General features: G+C 38.7%; 1 protein-coding gene across 1 annotated transcript in view; it reads right to left on the bottom strand.

Moving 5' to 3' along the window:
* Window positions 1–2,940: 2,940 nt before the first annotated feature.
* Window positions 2,941–20,281, bottom strand: part of LOC148861870 (Acyl-CoA N-acyltransferases (NAT) superfamily protein) — a 28,278-nt gene continuing 10,937 nt past the window's right edge. Inside the window, exons 3-6 of the mRNA XM_088984651.1 lie at window positions 6,974–7,106; window positions 4,598–4,667; window positions 3,322–3,382; window positions 2,941–3,232 (exon numbers count right to left, since the gene is read on the bottom strand). Coding sequence (XP_088840777.1) covers window positions 3,141–3,232; window positions 3,322–3,382; window positions 4,598–4,667; window positions 6,974–7,106 — 356 coding nt within the window. The 3' untranslated portion in view covers window positions 2,941–3,140. The remainder of the gene's footprint in view (window positions 3,233–3,321; window positions 3,383–4,597; window positions 4,668–6,973; window positions 7,107–20,281) is intronic.

Genomic DNA, 20,281 nt, shown 5'->3' on the forward strand with positions numbered 1-20,281 from the left:
CATCCATCATTGTCACTGACGCCAATTAAGCTTAGGGGTTTTTACTGCTCAAGTCCACCTCCAGAAATCTTTTCTGTATAATTGGGGGGTAACTGCCAGCAAAAGGTGTCCACAATTTGGTTAACTCAACCATGCCCCCTTTTTATAAACTAAACCAGTGGTATCAATTTTTTCATTTCGTCAAACCAAAATTGAACCGGTACCACCAGTTAACTGGTCTGCAGTTTTGGTTTTTGACTGATTTGATACTTTGGTTTTTTTATTTTTTATATTTATAATATATATTATATAAATATATGTATAATATTATATTATAAATAATAAATGATATATAATATATTATAAATATTTTAAAAATATATAATATATTTGTAAATAGATCATTATGAATATAATATAAGTATATATTTATATATAATGAATATATATTTATAAAAATACATAGAAAATAAGTGACATATTAAATATATATAAAATATACATATAAATATATATACCGGTTGGTTCAGTTAACCATTGGTTTTTTTATAGGTTAACTGAAAACTGAACTGATCCTTCGGTTTTTCAAAAATTCCGAATCGACCAATTTGGTTAACCGCATTTTTCGATTTAGTTTTCTCGATTCGACTCTATTTTTCGATTTTTCGTGAATACCCCTAGTGCCAGCTTATAATTGAAACCAATTCAGTATAGGTGTTATAGGTGAGGGTACGTATTTATAATTTTGAATTATTTAGGTCTGCAGTTGAATTCAGAATTGTGAGATTGAGTGCAGTCAACTTATCCCTTAAGCTTAATTTCGACTCTGAACGGAAACCAATCGGACGTGCTAACTAAAGCTCGGAGTTGAGATTGATCTCATCAGTCTAATCTATGTATGTTAATCCAATCGGATACGTGACGCTGTGGATGGACCACGTTGACGTTAGTCGTCGCCCAATTGTGCAGAATTCTTTCATTGTGGTGGCGGCCAGAGAAAGATTCCCTTTATTCTACGACAATGAATCTGAAGAGGAAAGCAACAGAACACGTTGATCCCATTTCATCCGGTAAGAATTTATTCAATGCAACCATCAATTTTTAAATGATTCTGAAAGCTAAGTATCAGAAGTTGGAGCTGCTGGTATTTCCATAGTTTCTTCTTTTTCCTTCAATTCTGGGTGGAGATGCTCTGAAAACCAGACAACCCAGCAAACCAAAAGTTTGATTGGATATGGAAAGAGATAGATCACCAAAAGAAAGTGAATGGTGGAAAGAAGCGGGATCTTACAGTTACAGTTATCGAAACCTTCAATAATGAATTTGTGAATAGGAACTTGAATATAGCCGAATTTGAATTGAACTTGAGCTCGATCTCAAGTCTTAATTTTTTTTTTTTTTTGACCAATCAAATTCAAATAATCAGATATTCAACTGTGGGGCTCAGCTCAAATATATCCCTAATGGCCCCATCAAAATCATACGTCGGAGAAAGAAGAGATTTTTCTTAAGTTTATGTCGGCAAACACCCCATGAGCAAGCAAGTAGTTTTCTTGCGGGTGATGTTAGTTGTACTCTAGTCATTTCGGGTGGGTCGGGTCCACAGCAAGTAAATATTGGTGAACATTTCACCTATGATTTGGTCGGATTAGATTCTAGGGCACTGATACTGGTAATCGTGACGTGAATCACCTTCAATTAAAAGCTTCCTGAAACCAACATAAATGGGGCTATGATAATAGGTAGTTAGGGTTCAGTTCTTAACTACCTACTCTAAAACCCTCCCTTCATCCTCTTCCCTTGGGGCTGGAACAGGGGGACTAAACATGCTGTAAGGTCAGTGATTTCACAGCATGTTTCAACAGTGCATTGAAAACATCTTCCCATGAATAAATATTTTCAAGTAAGGAGATGTTCCAGATGCATGGCTAAACATGCTGTAAGGTCAGTGTGAGGCGCACTCTTTGAGAAACAGATCCGAACTCTCATGATTGGCCCAGCATCCTCAAGTTCCTGCACGAGATCTGAATGCTTTCTACTGGGCAATATTTTTCAACCCAACCCTGATCGTAAATACTCTCTCTCCATTGTCTGCATGAAGACTATCTATATATTCCTCTCTTAAGAGTTAAGAACCAAATGATCAATGCTCTTTCCTATGGTTGCCTTCTTTTTGTAGAGTAACTAAGCCTTTTGCTGTTCTTTCTTTCTTTCTTTTTTTTCTCTTTTCATTTGGGCAGATTTGGGCTGTGCTTTATTTCTTTTTTTCTTATAATAGCTAATAAATTGTTAATGTGGCACCCCTCTACCTGAAGTTCGGGGTAAAACCAAAAAATAAATAAATAAACTCAAGCTCAGCACAGTCGAAAGTTTGGAAGTTGGCTCATCAATTCCATATTTCCGACCCAGACCTTGACATGAACCCGAGGCACTATGACAAGTTGCTTGATATTCATGGTAGAATTGTGGGTAAAAGCTGGTTGAGACATTGAGGTAGTCAGGCAATTGAAAAAACTTTATACCAGCACCAACCAACGTGAGTTTAGCCAACCTAACATTGATGGAGTAGAGTATGGGTATGACCCACCGATGTGACTCATGAGCATGTGGAGAGAGAGAGAGAGAGAGAGGAATCTGGATGGGATACGTGAATGACAACACAGAAGAAGCTACATCCCAAAAATCCTCCCAAATGGCACAACGCTTCAGACATAGAGAGAGTGCTTCTTTGCTTACAATTTGAGGATTTATGAATTTGTGTGCGCAGAGCGTCTTATTATGCCTATGTCACTACTTAGTAGTTACTACACCAAGCAATGGGCAATGACAGACTCAATACGTACTACCCAGCCTATTTTTTCTTTTACTTTAGAGTTCAAGAGTATCGATGGCCGATGGGATACGCCATGCAGATATCCAATGGCCCGTGCAAAGTTCACAATAAATCTGATAAAATATCAATTAGCAGACTGGTAGGCATGTCAATTTTATATAATGGGAAATAATATCAAACATGGTAGACATGTCAATTTTATCACCTCCATTAATAGAATACAATCCACTGCGTTAACCGGCTATGCCCTCTCTACGAACTCCCAAAAGCAGCAAAACCATTCAGGGATGTTCCCATAAACTTAGTAGACACAGCTGAGAAAGCACATTTAGTCATACTCCAGTTCCTCCGGAGTAACTGGTCTTTTAAGGGGGATGATGGACTTCTTTTCAGTGTCCCGAGATAAAGCTTTCCTCATATCTGAAATTGGTTTACAGAATGGGGTGTGAGAGACGAGATAAAGTAGGCAATCACAAATGTTATGTTATGTGAAGAATCTGGAGACTTACCTAGACCATCTTCCTCACCAGAATAATATCGCAATACCCGTCTATAAATTACATATCCAAGCTGAGAAAGTAAGAGAAAGATGGATAGCATGAGCAAAATCATGATCACAGTGTATATGACAATATACAGAACTATCTTCCCAGATTTAACTTATTTGTGGACTGTAATCAAGAGATTTATTCTAGTAAAAAACAAAAGTTGTAGAGGAATGATCATGATGAAATCATGGTGCAGTTTCTGTTAAATGGAGAGGGAAAGGTTCCCCTTGAAGCCTCAAGTTTGAACCAATGGATGACAGGACGTGATTGAACCCAATCAGTGGTTTAGTGATTAACGTGCCTGACAATTGCCTGCTGAAAGATATCCCACGTTGGATCATGCCCATAATTCCATGGCGTTTCAAATTCGCATGATTACTGTTCATTGGGTGATACAGAATACCAACAGGACTCTCCAAAACTTCATCTCTCCTCTCAGTGAGAAAACTAGGGAAAGAAATAATTTTAATCCATGTCTAGGACTAGGAGTTAACCAACAACTGGCTTCTAAATCGATTAACATTTTATGCGAAGGTGGTTTTTCTTCCAATAATATTGGAACTATGGGGTTAGTTTGCTTCTCTATAGAGGAGCAATTAGAGAACATCCCTTGGCAATCTTTTCATATTTTTGACAATACTAAAATGTTATGTAAATCTTTTGCATCTATTTCTTTTTGTTTTGTTCGGGGGGATGTTGTTGAGCCAGCTAATATTATAGCTCAACTTATGAAAACTTCTTTATACCAAGAGGTATGGTATGATGAATCTCCAGTGTGGATGATGAACCATATTTGTGTTAATAGTTTTTCTGCTGCATAATAAAAAAAAAAAATGTTGTACTCATGCTCATTGGGTTGGACAGTCCCATCATTGAATCACTTCTCTAATATGCAATAACTTGCAAATTTTAAAAATTGCCAAATGCCCAAGTAGTTCTCTCCCTGGTAGCAAATGCTGTGGTGGATCAAGCAAAGACAAATAAACATGTGCACTTATTAGACAAAAATAAGGTGGTTAAAATTGCAAATGATTCTTGGTCAAAGTTTGTCAAAAAACAAACACAAAAGAATAGAAGAGTAAGAACATGATCAAAATCCATTATATATCAATTAAGTTCAATTTTTTATCAATAAATTAGCAACCTAATTAACAGTTAACTGCATGCTGATAATTTATAAGCTAGCAATAGATTTGTAGGACATAAAGTAAATATTCCCAAGATTAAAGAAGCATACCTTTTCATACATCTTTATGGCTGGTGTGTTTGATGCCCGCACAAAGAGGTCCACAAAATAAGCCTTATCTCTACCAGAGAAAAAAAGGGGAACGTATATCATTTCTGATTGTTCAAGATGAGGATCAAATAACCCCAAAAGAAAAAGGACGCAAGATCAATAATATGAAAGCCATGCAAGTCAATCGTAGTTGCATGTTTTCAAAGGAATAAACCAAACAAAAAATTATAATGATAACACACAGCCTTGTGTATTCCTTTTTTATTTTTTTCTTCCACTCTCTCTTTCTCCAGAATACATTTTCTCAAGTGAGATAACAACCGCAACAGTCCACTTTAACAAATGAAACATGCATGAAATAACAATGAGTTAATACAAAATTTCTTTTTGACATCAAAACATCAATGATGAAAAGGCATAGAATGACGTGAAATTGAAGTTGGACATTAGAAACCATTCACATGTGCTTTAACTAATTACCAGTTGGACTAAATTTACTTCACACTTTTACAGCTAATCAATGCAAACCCTAGTTTCTAATTCTTGAGGTGTGTTTATTCCTATATTTTATTTCTTTTATACTCGATTCCTTGGATTATACATTTAAGTGAAATTTAACTTGAAAAATCAAAAAGTAGGCAAAAATCAAGATGTGTCAGATCAAGGGAATAGTACAAGTAAAAAGGAGTTGGGGAAAGTTTGACAAGGCCTAAGGGGAAGAAAATGAATCTAGTTTAGTTGTTGTTGAGGAACAAGAGGTTGAGGCAGATGTTGTGGCAGATCAAGTTAGGTTGATTGAGAAAAGGTTTGAAATGGAGAAGATTGTCAATGTGGAAGTTCATGTTAGTAAAATCAGTGGGATTTTTTTAACAAAGTAAAGGACTTAAAAAGAATTGGAGAAGTCCGAGATTGAAGATGAGTATGGGGAGTCTGAAAGTTTGTAGGCAAGTTTAAAGGTTACTTGTTTCAAGAAGGTAGTTTCTTTCATGTTCTGAAGTGGTTGTTTGGGAAAATATTTGGTACCGGGGGGGGGGGGGGGGGGGATTTTTAAATTGTGCCCAAGTGAAGAGGTTTAGCTTCTTTCCTTCTTTAAGGTTTCCCCTTTTAGGTGTTTTTGGTTTTGGTCGTTTGCATGGCTGGTGCTTTTGAGTAATTTCTAGTCACCTTGTAATGCTTTTCTTTTTTTTCATTAATAAAATTTTTTGTTCTTGCTATTAAAAAGTACTTCAGGTTCTAACTCCTAATTAAGGTTCATTCTTGGTTTATGTTTATTCTTACCTGCTATTTTTTAAATTTCTTATGCAACCATTCACATCTGTTTTAACTGCTTGCTAGTTGGATTAAACTTACCTTGCAGATGCTGAAAGAGTTTGACTATCCAGCTAATCAATGCTAACCCTAGTTTCTAATTCTTGGAGTGTGCTTTTCCTATATTTTACATGCTATCCAATTAGGGCTCATTCTTTGCTTATGTTAATTTTTATCTTTTTTTTTTATTCTTAAGATGCTACCCAAGTTCATCTTATTTTCTTCTTTTTACACAATATAGTTACTTTACCCACTTTTCAACCGAAATAAACTCTTCTTTTCTCCAATAAATCAGGCCTATAAGCTACAAGTGGTTCTTGGTCTTCCCTAAAGACACTACATTAAGATGACCTCTGGTGATTCTGACCTTCACCAGTAATACAAATATACTAATTTCCAAGGGAGAAACAAAGAAAGAATAATGGTAAATTCAAGATTGAGGTTGGACAGGTTGCAGACCTAGGCCCATAACACAGGACCAAAAATAAATAAACAAATTTATAGATAAAAGAAAATCAACTAAAACAAATATGTTACAAAGTCTTACTGATAAAAAAAGGTTACAAAGTCTGATATCCAAGAAAAAGATGAAAAATCTTGATATTACTTATTTACAATAATGCTCAAGCATGAGGCAAGGCACCATGCCAAGCCCTTTTAGATGCATTAAGCATAAACCACACACACACACAGAAGAGGGGAAAAAACTCAAAAGGCATCTCATGGCTTGAGGAATGTGCTCTATAATTTCAGGAATGAGTCCCAAGGCATTTCCCTTCAGTCTCACCTTGGGGCAAGTCTCAGCCCTCGAGGTGTAAGCCTTGGATGCTTCTAAAACACTGATTTAACTTGACCCAAGGTGAAGCCTTGTATACTTTTAAAACATTAATTTAGCATTATATATGCATGTGAACAAGCATTTAGAATTTAGCAGTGAAACTCATTATAGGGTCATTCTTTTTATCAGAACCATTAGCACCTAAATCAAGGAACCAAAGAGACTGCAAAACATTTCTTTTCTTTTTAAAATGTATCATTTTTTTCGGAGTGTAAATGTATCATTCTTACATCTTATCACTGATGTCCTCCAGCAAATGCATGAGTTTCTTCGCTAATTGCTGCCTCCGGTATTCTGGAGATACTGTTACAGCGGTAACATGTCCATGCCAAGATTCCCCTTGTCCTTCAACTTTACCCATTACTGCAAACATAGAAAGTAAAGTTTTGATAGAACACTTGCTTGAGTTGCTTCAATTTACAAGATGAAAAGTTTTACACATAGCGAGTCATTCGGCAATGAAGTGCAAGCAAGGTTCAAAATTTGGATGCAATACACCCAGTTTCGGGCCGTATCGTATCAGTGGCTGAATGATACACCTATTTAAAGGTGTTTTGAGGAAACTACTCATTTTATTTATTGAAAATGAAATTTTGAAGATAAATATTTTGAAAAAAAACTAATAAAAATAAAAAAGTGCATTGTATAAAGCACCGATACACAGAGGTGTGTCAATCGATACTTTGAACCTTGAGTGCAAGGGGCCACAGAATTGTCTAACTTGAAAACATACATACTAAAATTCCCTTCAAACTAAAAAAGAACCAGAGAACCAGAGAAGATTTAACTGGCTAACATCAAATATCTCAGTCACAGTTCAATGGGAAAGAAGATCGGCAAATGGGCTGGCAGATTTCCTAGCCAAACAAGGAGTACATAGGAATCAGCTCTTTTGGGCTCAAGTGTAAGCTTTATGAGGTAGCTTGGAGGCTGCACCTCGCGCCTCTTTGTGGGGAGTTGTATGATGTATACTGCGTTTTTATTCTAATTAATAAAATTATCATTATCTATCAAAAATAAATAAACTGATGAGGCATAAGCCAAATAAGGTTGGTTAGCAAGCTATCCAAAGTTAGCTTTAATAGGTAAATTGAGTTCCCAATAAACACTGACTGATAATTTTTTGCTTCCCAATGAACATACAGAAAGTAATAAATCCTGGAATATGTCAAAACAGAAGACTAATGAATATTTGATGTTTAACCCCATAAAAGAGAAATTTCCCATAGGGAAACTTATCTCAGTCTAGGGAATTGACCTTTGATTTGGACAGAACATGCAAAAAACTAACAGTTAAAATAAACAGATGAAATAACCATTTAAGAAGATCTTCTCTTTTGAACTCTCAATTTCACAAGTTTAAACTTCAAAATATTCAAGAAAAGCTAATCTCTTTGCTGCAGAAACCTATAATACCATCATACAGAACACCTGCCTATGACCACAGTACCAGCATCCATGATATATGACACAGACAGATTATAGTAGCACATCTGCATAGAATATTACCCTGGTACACCATGGGTACCATTCCCACTTATATTCATTTTAAATTATTCAAAGAAGTATTAAAATACAATGAAAAGATTAAAACAAAACAAATAATGAAACATTATAACAATATTTTGAGCAAAAGAAAATTAAGAGTTTTGTATCCTTTTCCCTCTCTACCAGTCTCAATTGGAATTTGGGTTTTAGGAGGGATTTGAGAGACTTTGAGCTTGATCAGGTTGCTTTGCTCCTTAAGACCTTGGAAGTTGGATCCGGTTTGTTTGGATCCTTCCAAACCTGATGGTCACATTTGGATTCCTAGCTCTTCGGGCTCCTTTACTTGTGCATCCTTTCCTTGTGCTCAGTTAATACCCAGCCATTCCATTGCAAGGAAGTTTGGTCCAAACCTATTCTGCCAAAAGTGGGAGCTCTTCCTTGGATGTCTTGCAAGTTAAAAGACCTGGTCTTTGTATCTCCCCTAACTGGTGCACCCTCTGCGAAGCAAACGGCGAAAATTGCTACCACTTACTAATATCCTGTCCTGTTGTTGTAGATCTTTGGGAGAAGCTCTGTGGTCTTTTTGGTTGCAGGTGGACTGAGCCAGTGTAGATCAACAGTCTGCTTGATCCTTCAACCTTTAGGTGGCCAAAGAGAAGGGGTAGAGTCCTCTGGAGGTGTGCTAAAGCTGCTTTGGTGTGGACTGTTTGGGAAGAAAGGAATGCTAGAATCTTCAACGACAAAGAAAGGGATGAGACTAGTATTTGGGAAAGCATTTTAAATAGGGCCATAAATTGGGTAAAGTCTTTAGAACTCTTTTCATCTTTCACTTTTGACGACATCTGGAGACAATGGGAGCAAGTAGCCAACAGTTCTGTCGCAAGAAACAAACCAGGGAGACCCCCTTTCCCCCTTTCTTTTCCTTTTGGTGGCATAGGTTCTAAGTAGATTGATTTCTAAGGCTAGCCAGTTGCATCTCTTTAAAGGATGGCAGGTGGGAAGGAATAGTGTGGTGGTATCCCATCTCCAGTTTGAAGATGTCATCTCGATCTTTTGTGAGAGGGAAAATACAAAGGGGGTAGAAGTCTTGAAGCTAGTAGTTAGCCTCTTTGAAAGAATGTCTAACTTAAGAATCAATTGAAATAAGAGTGTGGTGGTGGATATAAATGTTGTCGAAGAGGAGTTGATCTCATTTGCAGAGATCTTGGGGTGTGAAAGAGGTGTGTGGCCTTTAAAATATTTAGGCTTACCTCTTGGTGGCAATCCAATGTCTATCAGTTTTTGTAACCCTATAGTGGAGAGAATTGAGAAAAGGCTTGCTGGTTGGAAAAGGAATTACATATCTTTAGAGGGGGACTTTGATCAAATCCACGTTGGCTAACCTCCCTGTCTATTTTATGTCTATCTATAGGATGCCTCAAGCAATTGTAAAGAGAATAGAGTAGAAAACCTTATGTGCTGATTTCAGCCAAGCTTCTTGTGAAAGGAAGAGTAGAAAGTTGGGTATTTCAGCAAGAGAGGAAAGGGGAGAAAAGAGAAGAAGGTCGACTAGGATAGATTAACATAACCCTAGCCGCCAGCCCCTCATTCTATTTATAATTAACTTAAGTATGAGATATTACAAGGATGCCCTTAGTAGGGCGGCAACTCAAACTAAGTAATTACAGCTCTTTAAAAAATAAAAACTAATGGGCCCAAGGCCCAACAACATCTTAATTTAAAAGAAAATAAACTAAACACAAGTCGGCCCACTCAACACTCCCCCTCAAGTTGGGAGTGGATGTCATACATCCCCAACTTGCGTAAATCATGCTCCAGCTTATTCTTTGCAACGCCTTTTGTGAGGACATCAGCAAGCTGCAGATCAGAAGAAATGTATGGAAGACAAACTTCTCCAGAAGTTACCCTTTCTCTGATAAAATGTCTATCTACTTCAATGTGCTTAGTTCGGTCATGCTGGACTGGATTATGAGCAATATTAATTGCTGCCTGGTTATCGCAGTATAGCATCATAGGTTCTTCTGCCTAAACACCGATTTCTTCCAACAGAGAATGGATCCAGAGAAGTTCTGAAACTCCGTGTGCCATGGCCCTATATTCGGCTTCTGCACTTGATCTTGCCACAACTGTTTGTTTTTTACTCTTCCATGAGACTAGGTTACCCCCAACTAAGGTGCACACTCCTGAAGTTGATTTTCTGTCATCGAGGCATCCTGCCCAATCCGCATCTGTATAGGTCTCTAGCTTGAGCTGTCCATGATCAGTAAACAATATGCCTCTGCCTGGATGTCCCTTTAGATAAGCAAGGATCCTGTCAACTGCCTTCTAGTGCTGGTCTCGTGGAGCATGCATGTATTGGCTCACTACACTTACTGCATAGGATATGTCTGGTCTTATCATGCATAAGTATAGTAGCCGACCCACAAGTCTTTGGTACCTCCCAAGGTCCTTTACTGGTTCACCTTCTGATGCACTGATTCTATGGTTCTGATCAATGGGGGTGCTAGCTGCCTTTGTTCCAAGTTTCCCTGTTTCTTGGAGAATGTCCAAGACATACTTCCTTTGAGAGATAAAAATTCCATATTTCGATCTTGCAACTCAATGCCTAAGAAGTATCTCAGTTCTCCAAGGTCCTTAATCTCAAATTCCTTATGCATGTTCCTCTTCAGACTATCAATCTCACTCAGATCATTCCCAGTGACAACAATATCATCCACATAAACAATTAGGATTGACACCAAGGATCCCCTGTGCTTCATAAACAAGGTGTGATCAGATTGAGTTTGAGTGTAGCCAAAAACAATTAGGGCCTTTCTGAATCTGTCGAACCATGCTCTGGGGGATTGTTTCAAGCCATATAGTGACTTCTTCAGCTTGCATACCTTTCCCTCTTTAGCATTATCATAAAAACTAGCTGGAAGATCCATATACACCTCTTCTTGTAGATCCTCATTTAGGAAAGCATTCTTCACATCCAGTTGAAACAAGGGCCAAGAATATGAGGCAGCAAGAGAAAGGAGTATCCGAACAGAGGTCATCTTTGCGACTGGTGCAAAGGTCTCTAGATAATCAATGCCATAGGTCTATGTGTATCATTTTGCAGCAAGTCTTGCCTTGTACCTCTCTATGCTTCCATCTACCTTATACTTTACTGTGTAAACCCATCTGCATCCAACTGCCTCCTTGCCTTCTGGTAGGTCCACAATCTCCCATGTCTGATTCTTAATCAAAGCTTCCATCTCTTCTTGCATAACTGCCTTCCACTCAGGTTTGGAGAGAGCCTCACTAACACCCTTGGGTATAGACGCGGAATCAAGAGAAGAGAGAAAAGCACGGTAGGAAGGAGAAAGTCCACTATAGGATAAGTATTGTGATATGCAATGAGCAGTGCACTTCCTCTTCCCTTTTCTAAGAGCAATAGGGAGATCAAGGTTATCTGTAACAGTGTTAGTGGGACCAATGGGAACTGAAAAAATAGTTGGATCAAGAGGAATACTTGGATCTGTATCAGTCGAATCTGGAGTTTCTAAGGGATCGACAGGAAGTGGTGTGAGTTCTATCGTAGTGGAATCAACCTCCTTATGAAGTCTCTGCCGTGAGTAATACTGTGAGACGGAACGCAAAGGGCGTGGCAAGGTAGGTGACATCAGATGGTTGTCAAGCACAGTAGTAGACACAGGAACTGAAACTGGGAGAGGAATAGACTGCTGACTTACTTCCCCAAAACACTCCCCCTGAGAAGGATTCCTTGAGAAGAAGTATGTAGATTCAAAAAAGGTGATGCCCATAGTAACAAACCGGTTCCCAGAGACTGAATCATAGCAGTGGTACCCTTTCTGATTCTCTGCATATCCAAGGAAGACACATTTCTTTGCCTTGGGATCAAGCTTCGAACGGTAAGGACCAAAAATATGCGCAAAGCAGACACACCCAAACACCCTTAGGGGAATATGAAACATCTCCCCCTAAGGAAAAAGAAGGCTGAATGGAGTGCTGAATCCAAGTATACGAGAAGGCATCCTGTTAATCAGATATACTGTCGTGAGAACAACATCACCCCAAAACCGAACCAGAACTGTTGTTGTGATCATCATGCTTCTTTCCGTCTCAACAATGTGTCTGTTCTTTCTCTCTGCAACACCATTATACTGTGGACTGTAGGAGCAGCTACTCTGATGGACAACACCATACTCCAGCAGATATGAGGCAAGATGTCTCTCAAAATATTCTCTAGCATTCAGATCTGAACATCTTGATTCTAGTTCCAAGCTGTGTTAATACCATCTGATGGAATTGCCTCACCAAGGATGGTACCTCATCACGTGATTTCATCAAGTAAATCCGGGAATATCAAGAGAAATCATCCACAAACAGAAGAAAATATGATAGCCGCCCATAGAGGGAATATGATAAGGGCCCCACACATCCGAATGAATAACATCAAAAGGAGAAGAACATCTTTTATTACTCGGTTTAAAAGAGTATCTACAATGCTTTCCAAGTTCACAACCTTCACACTTTAACCTTGACAGACTCACAGACTCAAACAATTTTGGAAACAAAGAACTTAAAGAAGAAAAAGACAAATGACCCAGACGATTATGCCAAAGTATAATCCGATCCACAAGTTTTGACTCACTGTCCTTGCAAACATGATGACTTTGGTGAATTGGAAGAATATCCAGGAGTTAGATTCCATTCACTTCACGACCACTCCCAATCGTCCTCTTTGAATCCAGATCCTGCAAAATACAATGTCCAAGAGAAAAAATTACTGAGCAGTTCAGATTCTTAGTCAAACTACTAACAGGTAACAAGTTGGTGCTCAATCTAGAAACGTTGAGGACAGAGGGTAAACAAATGGAATCATTAATCTTGACAAATCCCTTCCCAGCAATAGGAACATCGGATCCATTAGTTGTGGAGACCCTATCTCTGCCAGAACTGAGCTGGTAAGAGGAGAAAATGGTGGAGCAATGGGTCATGTGCTCTGAGGCTCCAGAGTCTATAACCCAAGGAGATCTCTCCTTACCTGAAACAGAAACATAGTTTGCAGTGACATGTGGACTACTTGTGTGGGCAAGGGAGGTAGAGTGAGTTCCACATGTGCTACCTGTACCTTGTTGTCCGGTTGCGGCTGAATTGGAACTAGCTGTATCCCTCTGATTCAGAAGCAACCCAAACCTCTCAAGCTCGGCCCTTACTGCAGCAGCTGCAACAAACTCTAAGGCAGCTGTAGTAGGGGGGGCCAGAGTGTTACCAATAACTGCCATATGTGCATTTCCTCTCTTATTCTTCAATCTGGTCGGCACAAGATGTGGGCGAAGCTTCCAGCAAGTATCTCTTGTATGCTTTGGTTTCTTACAGTAGTCACAGACTAAGTCCCTTTTGTCTTCCTTCTTGTTCTCATTGCCATTCTGTTTAGGTTTCACAGCACTTACCATAGCAGACTGATCAGACATGAGATTCTTCATCATTACATCCCTCTTGCACTCCTCTCCTGTGACAAATGCATATGCTTGGGAGAGAGTGACACTATCCCTGGAAAGATGTTGTCGTGCAATGTCATACTCAGGGTTAAGGCCAGCAAGGAATTCGAACACCCTATACTTCTGTAAGTGTTTTTGATAGGTAGCTGCATCCTTGGTGGTTTCCCAAGCAAAGGTCTCTAGATGGTCAATCTCCTGCCACAGGGTCTTAAGGACTGAAAAATAAGCTGCAACAGATCTATCTCCCTACCTAGTAGCAATAATCTGATTTCTCAGTTGATAAGCCCTAGCAACATTCTCCTTCTGTGAATAGGTCTCTGCAACTCCATCCCATATCTCCTTAGCAGTGTTTGCCCATAAAAGGTTTTTACTTATATGTGGCAACATAGAATTACACAACCATGTCATTACCATATAATTTTCTTGCACCCACCAGGAGTTGCCAGTTTTGGGTTTTACCTCTTCACCAGTAATATACCCCAATTTTCCAGAGCCCCAATGGCCATCTTTGCATATTGGGACCATTCTAAGTAATTTGTACCGTCCAACCTAACTGTAGTAATGGTTCCAGCTCTGAAAGGGTCTCCAACACCTCCTCCCACTGGTCTCATTTCATTCCCGGGCTTATATTCAATTCTATGTCCCTCCATGTGTCTAAATGAGGTCCAAAAAACAACTGAAAAAATGCAACAAGAATAAACAGAATACCTTCTGGAACCGACACTTCTTTGGTGTCCTAGACTTTCTTCCCACGAAAGATTCCTTTTCGGTGGAATGGGGAGAAGAGAGAGAAGAAGCAACCGCCCTCTCTAGAGGCCTCCAAACCACATGGAACTTGAATCGCCCCTTACAAAAAACCCAGAGGAACCCTAGAAAAATAGGGCGCCACTACCTAGGTCAAAATTGAAGAGTCCAAAAAAATTAGGACTCCTCCCCTTTCTCCAGTTTTTCCTGATTCTGATGAGAAACCCTAGACCAGCTACAGGGCATACAGATCCATCAAGAAAATCCAAAAACTGGGCTTACCTAAAAGCTTCGATCAGCCTCTTAAAACTCCATGCAGTCGGCCGATCTGGGGCTGCAGGAATAAATCTCTTCAAGAACCTTCAACCTGCTCTGATACTAAGTAGAAAACCTTATGTGCTGATTTCAGCCAAGCTTCTTGTGAAAGGAAGAGTAGAAAGTTGGGGATTTCAGCAAGAGAGGAAAGGGGAGAAAAGAGAAGAAGGTCAACTAGGATAGATTAACATAACCCTAGCCGCCAGCCCCTCATTCTATTTATAATTAACTTAAGTATGAGATATTACAACGATGCCCTTAGTAGGGCGACAACTCAAACTAAGTAATTGCAGCTCTTTAAAAAATAAAAACTAATGGGCCCAAGGCCCAACAACATCTTAATTTAAAAGAAAATAAACTAAACACAAGTCAGCCCACTCAACAAATAGAAAACTTGATGAGAGACTTCTTGTGGGAGCTCAGAGATAGAAAAAAAAAAAAAGAAAAAAAGGTCATTTGGTTAGGTGGGAGAAGATGATCAAAAGGAAAGAAGAGGGTGGGTTGGGCCTGGGAAACATCACGAAGAAAAACACCGCACTTTTAAGCAAGTGGTTGTGGCATTTCCCCCTAGAGAATGACAGGTTGTGGCATAAAGTGGTGTCAAGTGTTCATGGGCTTTCAAGAAACGGTTGGGATACTGGTATTCTGCAAAGAGCTAATAATGCTACACTGTGGAAAGCAGTGCATGGTATTCTTCCTCAATTCCTTGAGCACATCAGGTATGACTTGGCCTCTGGTTTTAGGATCAGATTTTGGGAGGATGTGTGGGTTGCTACACCGTGGAAAGCAGTGCATGGTATTCTTCCTCAATTCCTTGAGCACATCAGGTATGACTAGGTCTCTCTGGTTTTAGGATCAGATTTTGGGAAGATGTGTGGGTTGGGGATCTTCCCTTGCTTCTAATTTCTTTGGGTTTTCTTCCCCTATGGAGGGCTGGAATTTGGGGTTTGTGAGAAACCTAAGAGAATCTGAAATTCCTGTTGTGTGGGTTGGGGATCTTCCCTTGTTTCTAATTTCAATGGAGGACTTTTTTCCGAAACTGGAGGTCGATTGCTTTTTCTTCGTCTAGGAATTAAAAGGTCTTGGAGGTTTTGTCTCCCCCGAGCGAAGGCTGGATGAAACTTAACTTCGATGGAAGTAGTTTTGGTAATCTGGGTCCCTCCGGAATTGAAGGAGTAAATAGGGATGGGAGTGGGATCATTTGTAACTTGTTTTTTGGGCCTATTGGGCAGGGTGGTTCAGTGACAGTTGAGCTCTTGGCAACTATTGTTGGGGGGGTGGGAAAGCGAAGTAAATGGGAATTACATGATTAATAGTAGGAGGTTCTAAAATAATCAGTGGTTGGCTGAAAAAAAAGAGAAGGGGTATTATGGCAATTCAGAAATGATCTCAGGTGGTTCAAGCTGCTGTCAAGACATGCAAATCCAGTTAAGATGGGTGAGGAGGTCTGCAAATGGTTTGGCAGATGGCTTAGCTAAACAAGGCATGAATAGACATTATTTGTTTTGGGCTCAATGTTAGTTGGGTAGTGGGGCTCTCTGTTGTATTTGGTGTTATCTCTAACAACTTATTGTTGTACTATTCTCCTTTTAAGTTCTATTAAATCTCTTTAAGTTGCTGATCAAAAAAAAAAATGGAGGCCTCCTGAAGGTGTTATTAAATTAACTGATCAAAAACAGGTGTTATTAAACTAAATTTTGATGCCAGTAGTATAGGCAACCCAGGGCCGTCCAGAATTGGGTGAGTCTTTAGAAATGCTGAGGGCCAGATTGTAGCCTTATTTTCTGGTCCTATTGGTGAGGGAGACTCCGTTAATGCAGAAGTCCAAGTTGTACTTAAAGGAACAGAGATTGTGAAGGATCTGAATGTGGGATATTTGATAATTGAAGGCAACTCCAAACTGGTTATTGGATGGCTGAAAGAGCCAGAAACTGTAGCTTGGTCCTATAGGGGGGCTATAAGAAGGTTCAAATGTTCAACCACTAATATAACAGTCAGAGTTCAATGGGAAAGAAGGTCAGAAAATGGGATGGCAGACTTTTTAGCCAAACAAAGGGTACATAGGAATCAATTCTTTTGGGATCAACTGTAAGTTGTGTGCTATAGTTTAGAGGTGGCATCTCACACCTCATTGTGGAGATTTTGTTCCATGTAACCTTTGACTTGTGTAAAATCCTATTACTTATCAAAAAAAATTTTGAGCAAAAGAATGCCAAAAATGGAATGGAAGCCATGTTTCAGGAAATAGATACAAGAATTCTACCCATTTCAGATCAAAAGTAGGGTTCTAGTGTTCAAGTGCTATTGTTTTAGGTACATGTATGGTAGATATGGACTAAAAGTAGGGTAAAATCATTATTCATCAAAAAAAAGTAGGGTAAAATCACTACATATATAGTATATATCTTCTTTTTTTTGTTTTTTGACAAGTTTGTAAAACAAGTGTCAGCCCTTTGTGTAATGGTAAATTCCAGGGTCACCAAGCATGAGAACATAAGTTCAAGTTGAGGGTGGCCACTTTGTGCAAAGAAAAAATGCCCAAGGTTTGGACTGCCTAATTTACCCCTCCCAAGATCCCAGATAGCTGGGACCAACATTAGGTAATGGACTTTGACAAGTTTGTAAACATATAAATAATATTATAGTTTGCAATAAATTCATGATTTGATTCAGTTAACAGCGGATATGGCTTTAAATAGAACGGATTGGCAAAACAGGATTCGTGTAAGCCCCATATAGTTGGGATAAGGCATGGATGATGATGATGATTCAGTTCAACTTTCTCTATAATTTACAATACAATTACAACTTCTGGAACATGGGCTCCAGTCCACCACCAAAACCATGACTGAACACTTTTCTTGATGTAAAACATGCTGCTGAAAATGTTTTAGAAACCCATAATCAAAAAGAAAAGAAAAGAAAAGAAGACAAAACAAGCACTGAAACTTCAAACGACTTCAACTTTTAATCCGAGTGTCTGGTCTTAATATATCAAAACAATTGTCTCAACAAGCACTACGCACTGGAAAATTAAGCCTTTTGGATTCGTTTACATTTTTAAGGCCCAGATTCCATTGTTCTGGCCTCCAAACATGGGTTTTTTCTAAACACTTTTATAGTAATTTTTATGTCTATCATTTTAGCACATTTTAAGTCCGTGTTTGGTTACTTCTTAATTTAGTAAAAGACGACATTCTGGAAGGTTTGAGTCCGATTAGGAATTTTACTAATTTTGGGAAAGTTGTGCAATGCCTAAATAGATCTTTGAGGATCTTTTGGGGGAAGATGGTGATCTTCTTTCCTTTTCTCTCCTTACACTTTATACTATGCCACTTATACATCATGAAAATTGAAATACGAGCAATAAGTTTCATCATCATCATTATCTAAGCCTTAGCCCAACCCTATGGTGTCAGCTACATGAATCCCATTTTGCCATTTTGTTCTGTTTAATGCCATATCCATTCTTAAATCATGAATGCTTAAATCATTTCTTACTACTTTGACCCATGTCCCTTTTGGTCTGCCCCTAACCTTTCTATGCACATGCCCAAACCATCTTAGTCTACTCTCTCATTTTATCACCTATTGAAGCTACTCCTAGGTTCCTTTAAATGACCCTATCCTTTCTATTTTATCACTCATCTATCCTACCTTATGCATTTTTGCCTTCTTTTATTGATAAATCTGCAACAGTCATTTTTTGGACATGTTTCTTGACTGCCCACACTCCGCTTTGTATAGCACAGGTGGCCTTACAACTGTTTTATAGAATTTTCCTTTTAATCTAAGTGGTACTCACCTTTCACAAAAGACTCTAGATGCACCCCTCCATTTTGCCATCTTGCTCTATTTTTATGGGTGGCATCTTCCTCAATCTCTCCCTTGTTCATTGATACAAACTCATCCTATTCATGAACCAAAATGATTCAAACAGTTTTTAAATGAAAGGTGTTCAAAGAATTACCTAGAATCAAAAGGGTGGAAAAGAAGTCTGCATCATGAAAGAAACTAGCAACTATCGCCCTTTGTATTATTGACAAGCACTTGCTGGGTGAACTAAAAAGCTACAAATAGACTCTTTGGGGAATACAATGAAGGATGACCAAATGCCATATCATGGATTAAGCCTGGGTCCGCTCTCTAATGGCTGCAGAAGATCTTGAAAATAACCACTTTTAATCATCATCCATGCCTTATCCCAATTATATGGGATTGGGTACATGAATCATGCTTCACCAATCCATTCTATTTAAAGCCATTTCTATTTTTATCAGTACTTAAATCAATTCTTACTACTTCTACCCATGTCCAATTTGGTCTACCCCAAGCTCTTCTAGCCCCTTCAATGTGTAACAAATCACCACTTCTAACTGGCACAGTTGGTGGTCTTCTATGCACGTGACCAAACCATCTTAATCTACTCTACTCTCTCTCTCATTTTATAACCTATTGGAGCTAATCTTAGGTTCCTATGGATAACTTCATTCCTAATCCTATCCTTTCTAGTTTTTCCACTCATCCATCTTAACATTCTCGTCGGCCACATTCATTTTCTGGACATGTTGTTTTTTGACTGCCCAACACTCCGCTCCTTACAACATAGTTGGCCTTATAGAATTTTCCTTTTAATCTAAGTGGTATTCGCCTATCACATAAAAGTCCAGATGCACCCCTCCATTTTGCCCATCAGAAATGATCACGGTGTGTCATCTCTTGGTCTCCAATCCTAAGTGTATCTTGATTTGCACTCCTATTATTACTAAATTTGCATGTCATATATTCTGTTTTAGTCCTACTTGTTTTAAAACCTCTTGCTTCTAAGGCATTTGCCCATAAGCTTAATTTTGCATTTAATCCTCCATTAGTTTCATTAATTAGAACAATGCCATCTGCAAACAACATGCACCATGGAACTTCCCCCTGAATATGTTTAGTCAATTCATCTATGATCAGTGCAAATAGATAAGGACAAAATGCTAAACCTTGGTGAAGACCCATAGTAACTATAAAATCTAAAGTTTATCCCATTGGTATTCTAACATTGGTTGTTGGCCCCTTATTCTTATCCTTAATTAGATTTCTATACCTATTTTAAACCCCTTTCTTTTCCAAGACCGACCGTTTTTTTTTTATGTTTAAAGAAATTTGGGCAAATTTCTTAAACTAACCCTACTGTCTAGCTAATTGACAAACTCTAGCCTTACTGTTTATAAATTGTCTTGGAGCACCCCTACTGTTTATGACAATTGTCACCGCCGTTAAATCATAACGAATATGTTGAAGTGCCCTTTTTCCCCTTCAGTTAAGTATTGCTAGCATTTGTGTGAAAGGGAAATTACCTATTGACCATCGAATGTTGGCAATACTTAGCACCACTGCAACATCCGACCGATGGTTTAAAAAGAACATTTCTTGTATTGGGTCCAAGGAGTTGCAGATAGAAGTAGCGGTGGTGATGAAAACAGTAGGGCGACAACTGGCACCTAACTGGTCGGA

This window comes from Nelumbo lutea, chromosome 4 (assembly GCF_056320005.1).
Source record: "Nelumbo lutea isolate HS-2025 chromosome 4, American lotus-T2T, whole genome shotgun sequence".
NCBI lineage: Eukaryota > Viridiplantae > Streptophyta > Magnoliopsida > Proteales > Nelumbonaceae > Nelumbo > Nelumbo lutea.